Below are 15,647 nucleotides of genomic sequence, written 5' to 3'. Positions count from 1 at the left end.
TGCAGTATTGAATCTGTTCTACCCCAAACTGAGTCTTTCCTGCCCTCTCGTTATTCCAACAGTAGGTACAATCACTTGTAATCGGATCAGTCAGGATTAATTTTGTGCTAATGTGAACGGGGAGTCAACGCTTCCTAGAAATCTGCAATGTCCGAGCCCAGACTGTGTACGTAAAGGCATCATGAGAACACGTGTTGGAGCCTTCTGGAAAGCGACTCTCCTTTCGAGAGCGTCTGAGCCCGAGCAGTGCGGACTCCCTACCGGCGGTACTTTTTACTTTTACTTCGCTGGTCGAGTTGCTTCGCCATGGCTGCCGTGAAAGCTCTGAACCCAAAAGCAGAGGTGGCCAGGGCCCAGGCCGCCCTGGCGGTTAATATCAGTGCCGCCCGGGGGCTTCAGGATGTGCTGAGAAGTAACCTGGGACCGAAGGGGACCATGAAAATGTGAGTGCCACTGGAGCCCTTTGTGCAGCACGCGTGCTAAGCTACCTTTGCTAAGTAGCTAGCTAGCTAGCGTTAGCTGCATTTCACCGGTACACCGTGTGCGCATGTCGCACTATAGTGATCCTGCAGACACCTTATAATGGGTGTATTTTAAATTTGCAAAGTCTCTACTGTCTACTGCTGTGTCATCCTCCGCCACAAAGTGCTGAATCACATTGTCGGTCAGCTAGGCCCCCCACAGGCTAACGAATAGCGGATTTTCCCGGGGCACGTTGCCCTGCCCAGTCATCGTCACGATCCGCTTGACAACCGCTAAGCTAACATTAGCATGTTAGCATCAGCCGGTTAGCTTATTACGCTAACATGCTCAGAATTAATCTCGGTTAGGACTCATAATCATACACTATCTGCTAATGTTAGCTTTATCTTTAACTGGCAAACTACATAATCACTGGCAACATTAACGTTAACGGTTAACTTTAGTTATTGTTCAATGTCGGGAATTATTTCTGAACTTTAGTTATATTGCTAACAGTTAGCGTTACTGCATCTCTGTCAGTGTACAGATACTTGACATGGTAGTAATGGCTGACAGACAACTTAAACTTTTCTTGACTAACTGGTGACATACAGTAGGTTGTAGCTAACCAGCCTTTTCTTTGGCGAGTTAAAATTAACTCCTTCCTGCCTGTTCGGCTCTGCAGGCTGGTGTCTGGTGCAGGGGACATAAAGCTGACCAAAGATGGCAACGTCTTATTACACGAGATGGTAAGGAAGTGCTGAACTGTGAGATGACACTGATTCTGTCCAACTATCCTGTTCCTCATTGTGCTTTATTGTTGGAGCGACCACACCCCTAAGTTATGCTGATGCCATTTAAGCCTGTGCATGTATATTTAGTATAGTCCCTTATCCAATAAACAACAACAAACTACTACATGTATGATTAGCCTTGTTTACTTAATGAGGCATTTATTATATGAGGAATTTGGCGTTTGTGTTTGAGTATTTGTGCGACAACATGTTCATGTGTGAATGCAAGGTATTAAAAGTATCATTTTGCTTCCTAATTGGATCACAAAATCACTAATATATTCTTGAATATATTGATGATAGAAACATGAACACCCCAAGAGCTAATATTTTAAATGCATTTATAATGTTTGCCATTGATTTCCAAGTGCTGTTAATGTCCAGCACCTCTCCCTGGACTCTTGAATATCTGCCACAGTACCCAGTCTATACTTCTGACAAGACATTTTTTTAGATGTCACCTCGGGCTCTGTGAAGTAGTCTTTGTTGTCCCTCAATAAACGGTGAGAGTTTTGTGCAATCACTTGCTTTTTACGTTGTACTTTGCAGCAAATTCAGCACCCAACAGCATCACTGATTGCGAAGGTTGCCACGGCGCAGGATGACATCACAGGAGATGGAACCACCTCAAATGTTCTCATCATCGGTGAACTGCTGAAGCAGGCTGACCTCTACGTGTCAGAGGTAATGGAGAGTGGCGTGCTATTTAAAAGCTTTGCTGTCATATGCCTGTTTTGTTATACACTCAGAATATACACCGTGTTTTCTTTTTTTAAACCTGTTACATCCCCGGCAGAGATCAAGGGGAAGGAGGGAGTAAAACAGTGAAATGGAGGGAACTTTCAAAAAAAGGAAAAAAAAAAGCAAACAAAACAAATTGCCAGTTTAAAGGAAGTTAATTCAAAATGAAAACAGGGAAAAGGACCATCAGTGAAAAAACAAGCTCCAAAAGGGAACCGGACCGCCTGTAGCAGGGACACACAAAATAAAGAAAAGATTAAACACAGCCAACAAATATCACCGCACTTAGCCAAACTCTTACTTATTACCCGTGTCTTAGAGACACACAACTGTCACAGTCTTCTGGCCCACTGGCACCGGCACTACTCCTCCTTCATCCATTTATATCCTCGCTGATGGGGAACACACAGGCACGTGACATAACCAAAATTAGCATGTGAATCTCTTTGGTCTGCATTTATTTAGAACTGTATTTATCTTCCCATCATAATTCCCTTTTTATTTTATGCTGCAGGGTCTTCATCCAAGAATCATCGCTGAAGGCTTTGAGGCAGCGAAAGAGAAAGCCTTGGCTGTTCTAGAGGAGGTGAAGGTGACTCGGGAAATGGATAGGGAGACCCTCATCAACGTAGCACGCACCTCCCTCAGGACCAAGGTCTACGCAGAGCTGGCAGACCTCCTCACTGAGGTGAGACATGAGGAAATGGAGCTCAGTGTACGCAGAGCTGAAAGTCAGCAAATGAACCTACAGGAAAGATTGTTTTGTTGGTTATCTATACTCTTAGCAGTCTAGTTTATCCCTTTGGCTGTAAAATGTCAAATAATGACAGCTTAGTCAGATAATTGCTGTGGTGGTCAGCGATTATTTCCAGTCGTAATCTTTTTTGTGCTTGGTGTGTGTGTGTGTGTGTTTTCAGGCCGTAGTAGATGCTGTGCTGGCCATCACTAAACCCAATGAGCCCATTGACCTGTACATGGTGGAAATCATGGAGATGAAGCACAAGACTGACTGCGATACACAGTGAGTATTTATAAAAGCTGAAGGACTTGGAATAAGAGGCATCTATCTATCAAGGTTAACTATCTCTGAGTCCTGCTCCTTTTTGCTATCTGCTCAAGACACACATACCTGCCAACGTTAGGCTGCAAAAAGAGGGAGATTTTCTGGGGAATTGACAAAAGGCCTACCCTTAAAGCCCCCGACCGCATATAACCCTAAACCACAGATGAATAGCATAAATGCAGGGATGTGAAAGTAAAATGACTTATTTACTCTTAAATTCATAACTCATTTTAAAATTGAAATACATACAAAGTGTTTTAATAAAAAGTTTAAACATAATATTAAAACTAGCCTACAGTGTTTCCCATTTCATACTGACATCCAGGCCACATGCAGAACAACACTTGTGGAGGGCAAGAGAGACAAGTGGCTCTTTCCTACACACACAGGCAGCATTTTTTTTTTTTTTTTTTTTTTCCTCAGAGTAGAATATATGCGGATTAGAATATATGCAGTTCACATAACCTGGTTGAAATTAATATATGATCCACTCATTACTATAAGTGTGTCATATAAAAACATGACGTCAACATAAAGTGATGGTCAAAGCTGTCAGTGAAATTTAAGGTGTGTTGATTGATTCTCGTCATGATCTCATACACTGAGTAACATTACAAGTTAACGTTTCACCCTAAAAGTCGCCGGCAGTTGGCCCTGTGAATTAAGTTATTTTTTTCTCTGACTCCAGCTGCTGCTAGAAGCAACAAAACGTCCTTTCATTTTATAGTTACAGTCTACTAATAAAACGGTCAATGGTATGAACAGTGGTTACATGAGCCTCAAAACCAGCCACAACTCAGCCCTGAGCAGAGGGCTACTGACCAATCAACGGACTGCACAGTTCACAGCTCCACCTATTAGTACCAGATCTGTGTGCTAGGTACCCCAACAGAGGGGGGACCAAAATGGGGACAGTACCCAATCGTTCCATTGGTACCATCCACAACTTTTCATAGTGGAAATGGAATAAAAGCGTACCAAACTGAACTTTACTGTACTGTTCCATTCAGTGGGAACGGGGCTTAAGATTTTCAGTGTCAGAGCGGAGAGCGGAGAGCAGAGGCAGAGCGAGTGCAGCTGGGCAGGGTGGACAACTCATGCTCCAGACTGGTTAGTCAGGTATTGCGATACAATTTGAATGTAATGTGTGGAGGAGATTATACTGTCCTCAAGTCTAATCTGGCATTTTATTTCCAAATTACCACTTGGTAGCACAGCAGGAGAAAGGATTAAAAATCATGAAAATCAGGAGTGTTGGCAGATATGAACAGCTGAGCACGCTTGGTTCCCCTTCAGAACCTCAGCTAGAGCTCCTTTGTGCCATATTTAGATATGCTATGTGCATGGTTCGTCTGTTGAAAAGAAACACATTTTTCACCATGGTTGTGCCGGTAATGAATGCATACAGTACTTAATGTACTAAGGATTGGTCACATCATCTTTTACTGATAGTGGTTTAGGGGTGTATTGAGGTCCCAGACATCTGAAGGTTGTTGCTTTTTTCCCCTCTCTCAGGCTGATCAGAGGTTTGGTGTTGGACCACGGTGCACGACACCCAGACATGAAGAAGAGGGTAGAGGACGCCTATGTGCTGACCTGCAACGTTTCCTTGGAGTATGAAAAGACGGAGGTCAACTCTGGCTTCTTCTACAAGAGTGCCGAGGAGAGGGAGAAGCTCGTGGCTGCAGAAAGGAAGTTCATTGAAGATCGCGTGCAGAAGATCATCAGCTTTAAGAACAAAGTCTGTCCCAACGGGGAGAAGGGCTTCGTCGTCATTAACCAGAAGGTACGTGTGAAGAGGATTCATGCAGTATTTGCATTTTCACTGCACGACATTTGCAGTGTTTTTTCTTGTCTCCTTACTGGGAGCAGCTCAAACAGTAGCTCATTTACGGTGTTTCATTTGACAATGTGCTTTAAAAACATCATAATCAAACTGTAAAAGCATAACTAGTCATACAAAACGGTGAAGGATTACAGGAAATGAGCAGACAAATGGATGTTTACAGAAAGCTATGTAATCCGTAAACAGTGCCATCTGTCAGTAGTTGAATATAAAAATTAGGTTTCTTCTTCTTACAGACCTATCAGTAATTAATTTCACCAAGCTACATGTCAATTCATATATGATTTAAGACATTTAATTTCTTTAGTAAGCATTTTATGACGCAGCACATGTAAGTGAAAATTAATCAGTCCTATGAAGTGCACAGAGAACACCCAAGGATGCTAACGTAGCTCTCCCTGGTCTCTTGTATCTGTGCTACAGTAAATCTGATCTGTACCTCTGCATTAGGAGAGTCCACTCCTCCCCTACATGTATTCAGCGGATCAGAATAAACTCAGTTTTGCTGAAACTGACATGAATACACAATAAATTGATCCTTGAATTGATGAAGACAAATGAATGTTACATTTTTTTCTTTGTCCTGTGTAGGGTATTGATCCGTTCTCCCTGGATGCCCTTGCCAAGGAGGGCATCGTAGCCCTGCGCAGGGCAAAGAGGAGGAACATGGAGAGGTAAGAATGTGACATTTTCCCTACTTCAATATAAATTTAGTAGTTGATCTGTTTTTGGGGGCAAGCACTGATGTAAAAGTAGACCTTACTGCGTTTGTTACAAGAATGGAAAAGAACACCAGCTTCATTCCTGAACTCTGTAGTTATGGGTATTTATCGACTCATGCTCCGATCTGTGGTGATGGAGACAGGACACGGGTGGACACCCCAATTTTTGCCACCTTTTCCGATGCACCTTGCTGTAGCATCTCTGACTCTGTCATCTCAGCCATAAATTTGTCCCTCTTTGCCCAAGCAGTGCTAGAACATTTTTCCAAATTAGTTGGCACTGAGTTTGGAAGAGAGACTATATATATATATATATATATATATATATATATATATATATATATATATATATATATATATATATATATATATATATATATAAGTAAAGACTGTACATTTTCACTGGCCTCCATGCTGCTTTTCACTGTTTACACACAGAAAGGCATGCTCATCTACAGGCTATGGGAATAGGGCCGCCACTAACGATTATTTTCATTGTCGACTAATCTGTCGATTATTTCCTCGTTTAGTCGACTAATCATTTTATCGAAAAATGTGTTAAAATTTTGAAAAATGTTGGTCTGTCTCGCCCAAACCCCAAAATTACGTCATCTAATGCCTTGTTTCGTACTCACGCCAAAGGGTTTTAGTTCACCGTCACGGGAGAGTGTGTAAAGCTGCCAATATCTGAACGTAACCGATTAGTCGACTACTAAAATAGTCACCGATTATTTTAATAGTCGATTAGTCATCGATTAGTCGACTAATCGTGGCAGCCCTATATGGGAAAGGAGTTTATTTTGTTTTTAGCGGGTGTTCCTGCATGTAAAAAAATACAAATATACTTGCTAATTTTGGTGGAAGACATCAGTGAATTTGTTGAGTCTGTGGTGGACTTTGTAAAACAACAGAAGCAACTGCAGACAAAACTATAGTTAAATCGTTACATAACCAGAAACCATGGATTACCAGATCCATTTGGAATGCTATAAACAGATTAACGTCACAGCTAGACTGAAAACATGAACAAGCATGAAGAAGCCTTCCACAAAATAAGAAGAGGCGGTGGGAAAAAAAGACAAAATTTCAATGCACACATTGAAGAAACTGACAGGATTGTGTTGCACCTTGTATGATTTCATCTGACAAGTAAATACTTTGTTCAGCCACAGGGGAGCGCCTTTCAGCACAAATGCTTCGTTGTGAGCAGTACAATATGTCATCAGCTTCTATATTTTTTGTTTTTATCACAGATACTAAAATTTTTCGGGGTATGGCATGTTATGCACGCTATGTCAGTTGCTCTCACTGTATACTGTATTCTATACTGTATGTGACATCTCTACCCCTCTGGGCCAATTTAGCAAGTTTTTTCCACAATTTTTGAGAGTCAAAATGTAAATTAAATGTTAAGTTTAAGTCTTTGGACATAAAATGTATTTAAACTGACATGTTGGACAAATGCTGAGAAATCCATTGTCGAAGAGGCAGAGATGCATTTCTTTCAATATAACACAGTAAATGAGCCAGATAGCTTAACTTGCATCAGGACATGGACACCTGCACAGACAAGACTCTCTGTCAACAGCTGCATATTTATTATCATAAATCACATTAAAGATCTGAGTTACACGAAAAACGTATTTTCCCCTCTGCAGGCTCACCCTCGCTTGCGGCGGCATTGCCATGAACTCAGTTGATGACCTCACACCTGAGTGCTTGGGACACGCTGGGTTGGTTTTTGAACACACACTGGTGAGTATCCATCTGAGTTCTTCTGACTGTATTCTTTTATTTATTTATTTATTCCAGTCTAAAGGTGTCACTCCTAATCCTGTTTGCAGGGAGAGGAGAAGTACACATTCATCGAGAAGTGTGGGAACCCTCGCTCCGTTACCCTGCTGGTGAAGGGACCCAACAAACACACCCTTACACAGATCAAAGATGCCGTAAGGGATGGTTTGCGGGCAGTCAAGAACGCCATTGAAGATGGTAAGATGAGAGGGAACCTGAAATTTTACCGTATGTCCGTTTTGTGGAAATATTTACTGCTGTGATGCTTTTAATGTTTTATCATGCATTGACTGTCATGTTGTAACATTTAAAACTTGCAGTTTTAAATGTTTCAATTTAGAAAAGAAAGTTAGTTTTGTCCCTCTTCTGAAGCTTTGGTTTCCCTGTCTAAAGCAACTATGTAAAGCCTCTCCAGACTTTGTTATCCAGATGTTACATTCAACAAAATCTGCTTTACAGACAGTAGCTCCAGTCATTTCTTTATGTTCTTTTGCTTATCTTGATTTTGATTTTATCATGAAACTAATTACTGAAATGTGCCCAGTTTATTTGTGTTTTGTTTTTTTTTTTATATATAAAATTTAGTTGGGTTCATTTGCACAGCGAACACCCAGGGATGCTGATGTGGCTCTCCCTGTTCTCCCATGTCTGTGCTACAGTGACTCTGGTCTTTACCTCTGCGTTAGGAGTGTTTCAGTCTCTCCTACATGTATTAGCTGATCAGAACAAACTCCCCAATTTTTTTTTAATTCAATTAGTTTTAAACATATTGTTCCTGCCTTGTGGAGCCGAGAAAGTTATACCTGTGTTTTCTGAGTATTTTTTTCCCCCTCTTTGTTTCTTTAGGTTGTGTCGTGTCCGGCGCAGGTGCATTTGAGGTGGCTGTCGCGGATGCTCTGGTGAAACACAAGCCCAATGTGAAAGGCAGAGCCCAGCTGGGAGTCCAAGCATTTGCAGATGCTCTCCTAGTCATCCCCAAGGTGAAGGATTTTTACCTTGTCCCCAGGCTTCCACTGTTTCTTTGTGCTTAGATAAATCTCTTGCTCCTGAATAAGGCTATAATATTTATAGTCCCACAAACAGACTTACACATTAGACAGGGAAAATGTTAAAAAAAGATTTGTTAGCATTCATACTGTATCAGCCTCTGACTTTAAAAATGCAACCTCCTTTGCAGGTTTTGGCCCAGAACTCCGGTTACGACCCGCAGGAGACCCTGCTGAAGCTGCAGACGGAGTACAAAGAGTGTGGACAGCTAGTTGGAGTCGACCTCAGCACAGGTCAGAACCACAGCACACTGTTAATAGAAGATTATTTTGCATGATATACTGCAAGAATTCCATAATACATCACAATATCTGTTTTTCAAAAGCAGCAATCAGTGATATAAGACTATTAACTCTGATAGTAGTTTGATGTGCTTCATGTTATTTTTTCTGAGGTTAAACTCTAATAAAAAGTGCAGACAGTGTGAGCCTTTTTACACACTGAGGGGCTGTTGCTCAGGAGGTAGCACGGTTCATCGCTATAGAAAAATCAGCGCTTCGATTACTCCAGTCCGCAGTATCCTGGGGCAAGATTCTGAACCCCAAATTTCTCCTGATGGCTTTGCTCGAACTCGAGTAGGAGTTTTAAAACAGCACGGTGAGAAATAAGAGAGATGTCCACTTGCAAAACCAGCGTGGTTTGGCAGTACTGTGATCTAGAAAATGAAATCAGCAGCAATTTATGTTTTTTGAGACATTATATTATTTGTTAACTTTAAGTGAGTTGTTTTATTAACTTTAAAGTGACTTGCTATCATTTCTGTTGGATAATCTGCAAGGTCCAATGTGCCCCACATTTCAGAGGCAATTTGCCGTCACGTTCACATTCATACCGCACGGCGCAAAGTGTCTCGTCCTTCAGTGGCATTTAAAATTTGTCACGGTTGTTGAAGATTGCAATTAAAGTAGTCTTTTGAGACAAACACACAGAAAACAGTCAAAATTTAGCACAGTTGACTAGTCAATTAAAATTTTGGTTTAGTCGACAGGGAAATTAGTCACCAGGATTATCCCTAGTCTTGGAAGCATAAGGGATGCTTTATGAGGGTTCTAATGCACTTCTGTCACAAGCTTGTTTTTTACTTAAATCCTGTTGTTCTTCAGGGGAACCCATGGTGGCAGGAGAAGCAGGTGTTTGGGATAATTACAGCGTAAAGAAACAGCTTCTCCATTCATGGTAAGATCACACATTTCTAAACAGTGCAAGATCAATAATATGTGGAATTCTTATGCATAATTTCCTCATCAAACTCGTATTCGACTCTTCATTTCTTTACAGCACGGTGATCGCCAGCAACATCTTGCTGGTGGATGAGATCATGCGAGCTGGAATGTCCTCTCTCAAAGGTTAAAGGTCCACTGAAGAAGCTGCAGCTGTCATCATACTCACAGGGATAGTTGTTTACCTGATGGTTCAGTCAACGTATCCCCAGTCTAGGAACTCTGAAGCATCCCAGTCTGATGGACGGCCCGCTGTTAACCCCACAGCATCCATCACAGCGTCTGTCAGAAACCATTGTTATATTCGTTTTGGGGTTTTTTTTTCCATGGATTTGTCAATGCCTCCCTCTGATTGGTTTATTTATGAGATTTTGTTAAGCACTGACCTCTGCCACTCAGTTCTGTTTCTACCCATTAAAAGTTTTCTTGGCTCTTGAAGGATTTGGTGGCTGTTTGTCTTTGAAGAGTAATCAGATGCATAACATACAGTTATTGACTGCAGAGAGAAACTGGCTGCTCAGCGTCAACAATATTCTTATTCTAATTGGAAGAGTGCACAAATATGAACAAAATCCGGACCAATTTATTAAAACGTGTAAACAACCAGCAGTAGAATGTAACTTCAATACATATTTGGTACTTGAACTTGAGCGTTTCCATTTTCTGCTACTTCTACTCCACAACAATTCTAAATGAAAAATATTTTACTTTTAACTCTGCTAAAATACAAGCTGTATTTACTTTAAAGATAAATTTTTATACACAAAACTGAAACGTTTATATGACATGCACTGATAGATTGAACCGCCCAACGCTATGTAATAGTCAAAACTGCTTCATCTTCAACAGTTACAGCAAAGTGCTTCTCACACGTGAACGCATCATAGATAAAAAAAAAAAAAAAAATCCTTTTCTACTCTGATAACAGATGTAGAATATTTCTTCTACCACTGCACACAAACTAAATACACATACTTATGACCATGAACAGAAAAAACTGAATGGTTCAAATATAATTTCTTAGTCTATGCACGCGAAATTTCCATTTTAAGTTTTTGAAACAAAAATGTCTGGCGTTCATGTAGTACAATCATAAAGGGCATTAAAAGTGTTAAGATAATTACTTAGTAAAGAAAGTCAAGGTTGTAAACGTGGATATAAAGTAATATATCTTAAAGGCTTTAATTGATGAAAATCATTTTACAAATACACTTATCAAGGGGATGATTTGTTCTTTAGCTAGATGAGTTTAATTTTTCACGTAACATAAACTGTGGCTTCATATTTAAAAAAATAAATTTAGTTATTATAAAAAGTTTTGTCTATTTTTTATTTTGATTTTCTTTTCCAACTGTAGCACGTATATAATTTAGCGGCAAGAAGTAGCGTTTTATTGTCTTAAATTTAACTTCAGAGTTTAAAAATTCTAAATAAAACTTTATAACTTTATAACAGCATTGTGTCGCTTCGTATCATTGTTGTAGGGAAAGGGAAAAAATCAATTGAAAGAAATTAAATACTTGTGTTGACGTTTTTTAATGAAGCTGAACCTTTTGTTTCACACGGAACCTGTTTAGCGTTGAACCCATTTCCGGTGCAACGGTTAGATCTGTCCGACAGAAATGTATCCAAGTTTGGGAAGTTTTGCTGATATTTAGCTCTTAAACTTGTATTTTTATAAACGTTATATACACATACGTAATGCTTCATTAATGTTAGCTAAAACTAGCCTGTTAAAATGAAGGTTAAAGTAGTGTTTCTGATATCTGCGGTGGTTTTACTGACAGTGTCGGGTAAGATATTACTTTTTTCTGAACATAACGTTACTTAAATTATATTAACACTGAATCGCCATGATAGAGACAAGTTTCGTTTTGACATACAGCAGCAGATGACATGTTGAGTATACCAGGAGGAAAGATGTTAATGGGAACCAGCGCAGCTGATGGGAGAGATGGAGAGGCTCCCACCAAGGAGGTTCAGCTGCAGCCGTTTAAAATAGACACATACCCCGTCACTAACGCCGACTTCAGGTAATCAGACTTGCTACCTGATATAGGAGTGTTTTGATATTACTTAGCAAAATATTATATAACTAAACCGCTGACCTTGATTCACTACAGAGACTTTGTGAGAGCACAGAAGTATAAAACTGAAGCTGAGACGTTTGGTTGGAGTTTTGTGTTTCAAGACTTTGTGCCTGAAGAGCTGAAGAGCAAAGTCACACAGAGGATTGAGGTAGTGGGATTTTTGATCACTCAGAGCATAATTGTTAGTCTGACGTCAAATGACCATTAATTAATCATTTCAATCAACAGGAAAACAACAAACATTTCTTGTTTGCAGACTATCAGATTTTAAGATTTGCTTCTGCTCCATGTTTTACATTATTGTAATTGATTTCTTTGCGTTTCTAGCTGTTGGTCAGACAAAAAAAAAAACTTTATAATAGTAATAATGACTTCAGTGTGGGCATTATAGACTAAATGATTAATTGTTTAAAAAATAAATAGATTAATCAATAATGAAAATTGTAGTTGATGGTGTAGAAACATTTGGCAGTCTGCCATACATACTGTAAGAACACTGTCAGATACACTTGGTAGACTTTAAATATAGCAATTACCATTTGTAATGCTGTCCTATGGATAACTTTTGATTCTCGTCCTTCTTATCCAGTCTGCTCCTTGGTGGCTGCCTATAGAGCGGGTGTTTTGGAGACAGGTGAGGTGATAAGTCTCTTCCTTTGTTGTCTGAATATCTCGTAGCATGCCTTCAGTGCTGGCCTTTAACTCCTTTGACCTTCCTCTGTTCAGCCTGCAGGACCTGGTTCAGGCATTCGGGAGCGCCTGAGCTTCCCGGTGGTTCAGGTGAGCTGGAATGATGCTCAGGCCTTCTGTCGGTGGAAGGGCAAGAGACTGCCTACTGAGGAGGAGTGGGAGTGGGCTGCACGTGGGGGGCTGCAAGGTACACAGTCAATACACTGAAAGCATAGAAGAAATACTGTGTGTGCCGCCATTATGGTTATATGTTCTAACTTTTTGACTGTTTATTCGCATCTACTCTTGACTGACATCCATTAAACAGAGTTAGAACTGTTTTATAGTTTTGACGACCACCTTGTTCAATAATCAGTGTACAGTTTCATTGTTTGCAATGTCCTCTTATCCCTTTCCTGCCTCTTGTGTTCCAGGTCGAACTTATCCATGGGGAAACAAGTTCCAGGCCAACAGAACCAACCTGTGGCAGGTCAGCTCACAACAATAATGCATGTTGCAGAAGCACTGCACAGTTATATGCTCTGACAAGAGATTTACTGATATGTATTTTTTAACTGATGTGGTAGCTTCCCTTTATTTCTGCAGATAATTATAATACTTTCTTCAGCTAAACAGATAAATTGATATTGGTGTAAAACTTTATTAGACCTTCTTATCCAAAGGTAATCATGTGTCGTTGTTTATAATAGACCATGATAACTAAACTGTATTGCTAATTTGTATTAATTAAGATACTTATAGGAAAATTCTGCTGTAAGATAATGTGTGTTTGGTATGATTTTGAACAATGCTGACGTTTTGGCCTGTTGAACTTTATCAGAGCAGCCAGGTTGAACAGTTTATCATGGCCAAAATAAACTGGTGAAACTGAGATTGGTCAACTCTGTCCTGAAGATCTGTGTGTGCTGCCTTTTTACCTTAAAGTATGTTGGAACATTATGAACCTTGTTATAGCACCACAAACAAACACTGGGAAGGTGCATCCTCTGAAAGTCTTAACTATTTTAGATCTCCTGTCATATGAAAAAGTCATGTTCATGTGAAAGCATTTGAAAACACAGGCTTTGTAATAACTTAATTTTCTGAATGTTTAAGGGATCGTTTCCAGATGTTGACACCGCAGAGGATGGATATCATGGCATCTCTCCTGTGGCAGCATTTCCTCCTCAGAACAATTATGGTAAATGTCTCTTAGTTAACATTAAAGTATGGTTAAAGAGTAGAAGTGCTAGACAGACATAGATGTTACAGAAATATTAAAACCAAATAGAGAGTTAGGTACTCTGCTGTGAGTGTTTCTCGCTTTGAGAGGGATTCGATTCATTTGGTATCTCTGTTAGGGCAAATGAAAATCCTGTGTGAAATATTATATACATTTATTCTTCCTGCAGGACTGTATGACATGATGGGAAACACATGGGAATGGACATCCACACTCTTTCCAGCAGCACAGCCCATGTATGTGTTGCGTGGTGGCTCCTGGATCGACACGGTGGATGGCTCAGCTAATCACAAGGCACGAATCACGACCAGGTGAGTTATTAAAACAGAAAAGAAAGAAAAACACTGTGTTCTAGACTTTGAGCTCACACAACAACTGTATGGCAATCCTGCTTGATGGTTATGATTCTGTGTCCTGCAGGATGGGCAACACCCCTGACTCTGCCTCTGATAACCTGGGATTCAGGTGTTCTGCGAGTGACGGACAGAAACAAGGGAAGAAAAAAGGGAAAACTGAACTGTAGCAACAAACAGGAAGTCATAAATATTAAATGAAGGACAAGAAAGTTCTTTTGAGCCAGACAAAGAAAAAGAAAAAAAAGCAAGGGACCAATTAGTATCAATGGCTAACAATGAATTTTACTAATGGTGACAGGGCGACGTGAGTGAAGAGACAAACTGTATTTCTCCTGTGGAGAACTTTTTATTAATGAACTTGAAGAACAAACACAAACATACTAATATCTAACATTCAAAAAATAAACGATTTTTCAAATAAAAAATAAATTTCTTGTTACTTTTTCCCCCCAAAATAATGAGACTAGCTGCAGATTATTTTAGGGGCATGACTGAAGGGACTTCTTGCCGCACTGACTGGAAGAATTAGGACACTCTTTGACTGTCACTGGCAGTCTTCCTCCTGCACGCTGGGATCTGTCTTTTGTCAAGTGTTTTTATGTGACTGGAGAGTAAATCAGTCCGTTGGCTTAGTCACAGCCTGCTATAATCCCGTCTTTGTCTTTTTGTTTACTCTCATCTCGAGTGGCCAGCTGAGAGGTTGTTTGGACTCATTCTGATTAACACCACAGATAAAAAAAAAAAAAAGTTTTCAGCTGAACTCCAGTTTTGTCTAAGTAGCAAGTTACTGTCTTAAACTAAGAAGTGATGGAGTGCTTTTGAGCTGGCCACACAATCCAGTTATATCATGCAAGTGAAATGTGTTTTTAGTGACTGACAAATATTTACTCAGGGCAAATCAGAGCTGGCAGCTCGGTTCTCGTAACATACAGTATGAGGACAGTGTCACAGTTCCTTAATTGTCAAACTGGAAATTCAACATGTAGTGTTTCAAAAAAATGCAAATTAGAATTAAACTGGATTAATTTCATTTTTAAATTTTCAGCCTCTTATTATCAGTGTCATAATTTGACACTGTTGCATCATTAGTTTATAGGGATTCACATGCATGATGTGGATGCTTGCAGACCCTTTAGTCCTGAGAACTTCACCTCAGGATTTGTATTGAAACTCACAAAGGGGAAAAAAGGATGCAAAAGTTCAACATACTCGCTTTCTGGTGAAGAGATTATTCAACAGCGATACAATATTTCATGTGTGGAATGTAAATCAGCCTGTTTTGAGATTTTCTTTGGGATAGATTTTCTTGCAGAGATATTTCTGTCTTATTAATGACCATATCCTAGACAGTATAAATGTTACTAAACAAAAGAAATGCTGGGAATAAGTGGCACTGTCTCATGTGGTTATCAGAAACTTTCTGTTTTAAAGGGACAATTCTTCCCCAGAATCAAAAAATCAAATACATTTTCCTCTTACCTATAACATTGTTTATCAGTCTAGATTGTTTTGGTGTCGGACGGTGAATATTGCAGATATCAGCCATAGAGATGTCTGCCTTGTGAATATAATGGGACTAGAGTGCCAAAAAATACACTTG

General features: G+C 39.8%; 2 protein-coding genes and 1 non-coding gene across 4 annotated transcripts; all 3 read left to right on the top strand.

Moving 5' to 3' along the window:
- The first annotated feature begins 205 nt into the window (after positions 1-205).
- On the top strand, positions 206-10,127 carry cct6a (chaperonin containing TCP1, subunit 6A (zeta 1)). Its single transcript, XM_033610714.2, has 13 exons — positions 206-443; positions 1,148-1,211; positions 1,806-1,940; positions 2,512-2,685; positions 2,915-3,018; positions 4,576-4,846; positions 5,498-5,580; positions 7,287-7,383; positions 7,473-7,620; positions 8,269-8,402; positions 8,600-8,702; positions 9,573-9,645; positions 9,748-10,127. Exons 1-13 carry the CDS (start codon positions 307-309, stop codon positions 9,818-9,820), a joined length of 1,596 nt encoding a protein of 531 aa, XP_033466605.1. The 5' UTR covers positions 206-306; the 3' UTR covers positions 9,821-10,127.
- On the top strand, positions 5,266-5,402 carry LOC117247476 (small nucleolar RNA SNORA22). The gene has a single exon (XR_004500828.1). It is a non-coding gene; the product is annotated as a small nucleolar RNA SNORA22 (small nucleolar RNA).
- A 1,146-nt stretch (positions 10,128-11,273) lies between the features above and the next one.
- sumf2 (sulfatase modifying factor 2) lies at positions 11,274-15,077 on the top strand. 2 transcript variants are annotated; one of them, XM_078172518.1, is made up of 9 exons: positions 11,274-11,482; positions 11,578-11,722; positions 11,813-11,927; positions 12,369-12,413; positions 12,506-12,656; positions 12,883-12,938; positions 13,565-13,649; positions 13,861-14,002; positions 14,112-15,077. In XM_078172518.1, exons 1-9 carry the CDS (start codon positions 11,428-11,430, stop codon positions 14,212-14,214), a joined length of 897 nt encoding a protein of 298 aa, XP_078028644.1. In that variant the 5' UTR covers positions 11,274-11,427; the 3' UTR covers positions 14,215-15,077. The 2 variants fall into 2 exon arrangements, with proteins under 2 accessions (XP_078028644.1, XP_033494922.2); XM_033639031.2 differs by having other exon boundaries at positions 11,575-11,722.
- Positions 15,078-15,647: the final 570 nt, after the last annotated feature.

This window comes from Epinephelus lanceolatus, chromosome 11, assembly GCF_041903045.1.
Source record: "Epinephelus lanceolatus isolate andai-2023 chromosome 11, ASM4190304v1, whole genome shotgun sequence".
Classification (NCBI taxonomy): Eukaryota; Metazoa; Chordata; class Actinopteri; order Perciformes; family Serranidae; genus Epinephelus; species Epinephelus lanceolatus.
Note: the sequence above shows the minus strand (reverse complement) of the source record. Positions and strands in the feature narration are given on the sequence as shown.

What these genes read in the sequence shown, in the direction of transcription:
- cct6a (XM_033610714.2), top strand. Translation starts at nt 307, where the DNA reads ATGGCTGCCGTGAAAGCTCTGAACCCAAAAGCAGAGGTGGCCAGGGCC. An exon ending in CTGACCTCTACGTGTCAGAG is followed by an intron (nt 1,941 to 2,511) that starts GTAATGGAGAGT and finishes TTTATGCTGCAG; the next exon opens with GGTCTTCATCCAAGAATCAT. An exon ending in TCGTCGTCATTAACCAGAAG is followed by an intron (nt 4,847 to 5,497) that starts GTACGTGTGAAG and finishes TGTCCTGTGTAG; the next exon opens with GGTATTGATCCGTTCTCCCT.
- sumf2 (XM_033639031.2), top strand. Translation starts at nt 11,428, where the DNA reads ATGAAGGTTAAAGTAGTGTTTCTGATATCTGCGGTGGTTTTACTGACA. An exon ending in TGCACGTGGGGGGCTGCAAG is followed by an intron (nt 12,657 to 12,882) that starts GTACACAGTCAA and finishes CTTGTGTTCCAG; the next exon opens with GTCGAACTTATCCATGGGGA. An exon ending in TCCTCCTCAGAACAATTATG is followed by an intron (nt 13,650 to 13,860) that starts GTAAATGTCTCT and finishes TTCTTCCTGCAG; the next exon opens with GACTGTATGACATGATGGGA.